The sequence below is a fragment of the Belonocnema kinseyi genome, chromosome 9, assembly GCF_010883055.1.
Source record: "Belonocnema kinseyi isolate 2016_QV_RU_SX_M_011 chromosome 9, B_treatae_v1, whole genome shotgun sequence".
Taxonomy (NCBI): Eukaryota; Metazoa; Arthropoda; class Insecta; order Hymenoptera; family Cynipidae; genus Belonocnema; species Belonocnema kinseyi.
The window spans coordinates 123400777-123404393 of NC_046665.1; the positions used below are offsets into that span (position 1 = coordinate 123400777).

The 3617-nt window shown below is 32.5% G+C and overlaps 1 protein-coding gene across 1 annotated transcript in view; it reads right to left on the reverse strand.

Annotated features, from left to right (window-relative positions):
- Positions 1-1179: 1179 nt before the first annotated feature.
- LOC117179923 (fatty acyl-CoA reductase wat-like) overlaps positions 1180-3617 on the reverse strand; it is a 143884-nt gene continuing 141446 nt past the window's right edge. Inside the window, exon 12 of the mRNA XM_033372145.1 lies at positions 1180-1261. Within this exon, the coding sequence (XP_033228036.1) occupies positions 1231-1261 (31 nt within the window). The 3' untranslated portion in view covers positions 1180-1230. The remainder of the gene's footprint in view (positions 1262-3617) is intronic.

The following is a 3617-nucleotide window of genomic DNA, read 5'->3' on the forward strand; positions in this document are numbered from 1 at the left end:
TTTATCTTTTGACTGCAAGTAACATATTGTTACAATTTCAAAAAACGTAGATTCCGATTATAATATTTTTAAATTCCAGATTGCAAAACTATAACATTTTACTGTTTGGTATTTTATTCCTGATTAGGACAAAGGGGCCCCTCGCTGTCCAGGCTCGACACAGCGCTCTCGCTCAGTCAGCGACGTGAGGGGAAGTCAAGTGGAGGGGGTAAGACAAGAAGGTAGACCTCAATCAAATGAACACTGCCCTCAATAGGATTCGAAACCATTGTTTTCAGGGTCATGAATAGAAAACCCTTATAGTTGAGGTTAGAGGAAACGAGGTAGTGAAGTTCAATTTAAAGAAGAAAATTAGGAGAGGAATTAGTGGCCTATAGGAAGAGGAAGTAAGTAGGAGGTATGTCGATGACTAAGGAGGATGAGGAGAAGTGGCTTAGTGGAGGTTTGAAGGAAGGAAATAATGAGATAGGATCAGGATAAAAAAGGAAAATTTTGATCGCAAGTTTCGAACAATAGTAGCTAAAAGAATCGACAAAAATTAAATCCTTGAGAACCATACCATGGTGAGTTTTTAATGCAAATTATCAGTTACATACAGTATTTTGAGCGTCATTAAGATCGCACACATTTAAGTTTAACACATTTTTAAATTAATGGTGGGGAGAAGTGTAGTCTAAATAATCTATTTTATAATTAATACTGATTGGGTTCTGATAACCCACTGGAGTTCCATAGATTTCTTCTGTGTTCAATGGAACAACCCTGCCACTTCTCATGTTTATTTTCGCCCGCACTTCACCGTGATTTGTAACGAATGTAAATAGTCCACCAAGAATATTATGCGTCTCCAGTATTGCATAGGCTTCGCTATCGAATGTTGATAAGACAATTTGTTCTTCAGTTGAAATAGGTCCATACGTAAATATTCCGGTTTTAATAAAAATTTGTTTATCGGCATGAAAAGTGTATTTTCGAAGTTCGAATATCCGATGCGCATTTGTAAGGGGAATAAGAAGAATATTTTTAAGATGATCAAGCCCACATCCATTTCCGTCAGAAGAAGGAAGTCTTGCGGGTGGAGCTGTGGACCTGGCTGGTGAAGAAGACCTGGACTTGGTATGAAGAGTAAGCTCGGTGGAAGGAAGAAACCTATCCATTGAAGTAGTTCTTTCGGAAGAAGAGGTAGAGGAAGAATGTTCGCCACGAGGAACACCAGGAACACGATCGCTTTTAGAGGGAAATTCGGACTGCGAAGTTAACTCTGCAACAAGAAAAGGAGGATTACATTTATTTAAAATTGATAGAGTACAATGGAACAAGGTCTACGGATTAAGATTCATTGTTCTGTAAAAAGTTTATAAGACGTAGAATTAATTTATTTTTTCTTTATTTCGATTCACACATTAGGGGCCATCCATAAATTAGATAACGACTTTAAGGGGGCAGAGAGGGTTAAGAAAAATTTGTCGATCTGTAACATAGGGATCAAGAAGAATGGACATTATTTTTAAAAAGTGAACCCAGATCTTCTGCTTTTCGGTCGGATGCTCTACCCACTAAGCTACTCGAGAAATCGAAAGAAGAATATTTTTCACAGGCATGCTAAATGGCGAGATTTTCTCTAACGATATTGTGGTGTTTACCAAGTTGTTTGAACAATTTTTCATTAGAGTAAGGTTAGGAAAAATGTGATGGTCTGTTACAAAGGGATCGGGGATGAATGGACATTATTTTCAACAAATAAACCCAAATCGTCTAATTTTCGGTACGCTGCTCTGCCCACTAAGCTTCTGGAGAAATCGAAAGAAAAAAATATATTTTTTACGGAAATACCAAATGACCAAATAGGGATAATAAATGACCAGTCACATGAGATACTTATTTCATTACACGTAATTTGATATCTGCATTCTCTATTCAAAATACTACTCAAATTCAGAACTTTATGTTTTGCCGCACTTTTGAAATTAAATTTTATCTGTGAAAAAAGTTTCCTCTCCTTGATCCGCTAGGAATTGAACTGAGGTTCTTTGACTGATGATCGGGTGCTCTACCCACTAAGCTACTGAAGAAAGTGCTCTACCCACTAAGCTACTGAAGAGATCAAAATATCTAGGACTCGTTAGTCAAAAAATTTCTATTAGACATGTCTTTGAAAATGAGTCTCCTTAGAACTCTTTAGTAGCTTAGTGGGTAGATCACTTGATAATTAATCAGAAAAACCTAGGTTCTGTAAATTATGACGATCTGTTACACAGGGATCAAAAGGAAATGGAAATTGATATACATTATTTTTGACAAATAACATCTAATCATATTTAAAAACTTGGAATGAAAGCATTATAAAGATTTCAACATCGATATAATTAGATGGGTATTTTGATTTTATTTTAACGATCTGTAGAAAATATCCACGAGGACAGTCTTTTTGACGATTTTTAATAATACTGCTATTGATCTAAGAGTTCACTCTAATTCATAACTTTTCATTTTTCTAAATATTAAAAAAATCAAGTTTCATCTATGAAAGAAGATGCCTCCTTTTTGTTTCTCTGGGAATCGAACCCAGCCCTTACGATTGTCGGTCGGCTGCTCTGCCCACTAAGCTACTGGAGAAATCGAAAAAGTATCTTTTTCAGAGACATGACAAATAGCATGGTTTTATTTCACGAGTCGTATATTTAAGATATAAAAAATTTGCATAATAATAGGGACAACAAATGATCGATCAGATGATGCATATGATTATTAAATTGTTTAAAACATCATAGAATTTATGAACTAAGTATGTGTGCGAATGAAATTACCATTAAGTTTTAAATTGAAAAGACTGGCATAACAAAACAAAAACAAAAATTTCTTACGACATATTCCCGGATAATGCACTTGTTTATTAAATTCCTTAAAAAAATTTATAAAAATAGTTAACTAACGATGAATGTTTCTTATAAAATTAAAATTATAATTTTTTCTAAAAATATTATGAATTTTTAATTCAAAAGTTTTCAGCAAAAAAAATAATTTTTCTGTCAATAAATTCCTGAGCGATGTATTCAGTTATTAAAATTGTTATAAAAACTCATAAGATTAATCAAAAATCAACACATGAATTTTCTTTAAATTATCATAAAGTTCCTAGTTTTTAAAAAATTACGTAAAAAAAAGAATTTTAATATCGTAAAATAGCTGAATAATACATTTGTTAATGGAATTTTTTTATAATATTATCGATTATATCAACAAGAATTTTCTTCATCATATTGTTTTAATCCAAATTTCTTACAACATAACTTAGAAAAACGTAAAATTATGGAAAATCATCAAAAACATTTTTTCAACAAATAATTTGTTTATAAATTTTTTTCTTATATAATATTGAAATATCTTTAACTACTGTTATTCTAGTAAACTAAGACGCATTCAGCAATTTTCATATTATTGATGAGCACCGGGAACGTCAAATAGACGAATGGCCCAATTTATTCGTCATATTTGTTTATTTACACAAAAATTAAAAACCTATATTGATAAAAAGGCTTGATAACTCTTTTCTAGATATTATCAACTTGAAAAAAAATGTTTTGGTCTGAATCGGTCAATATTTGTAGCCTGTACAT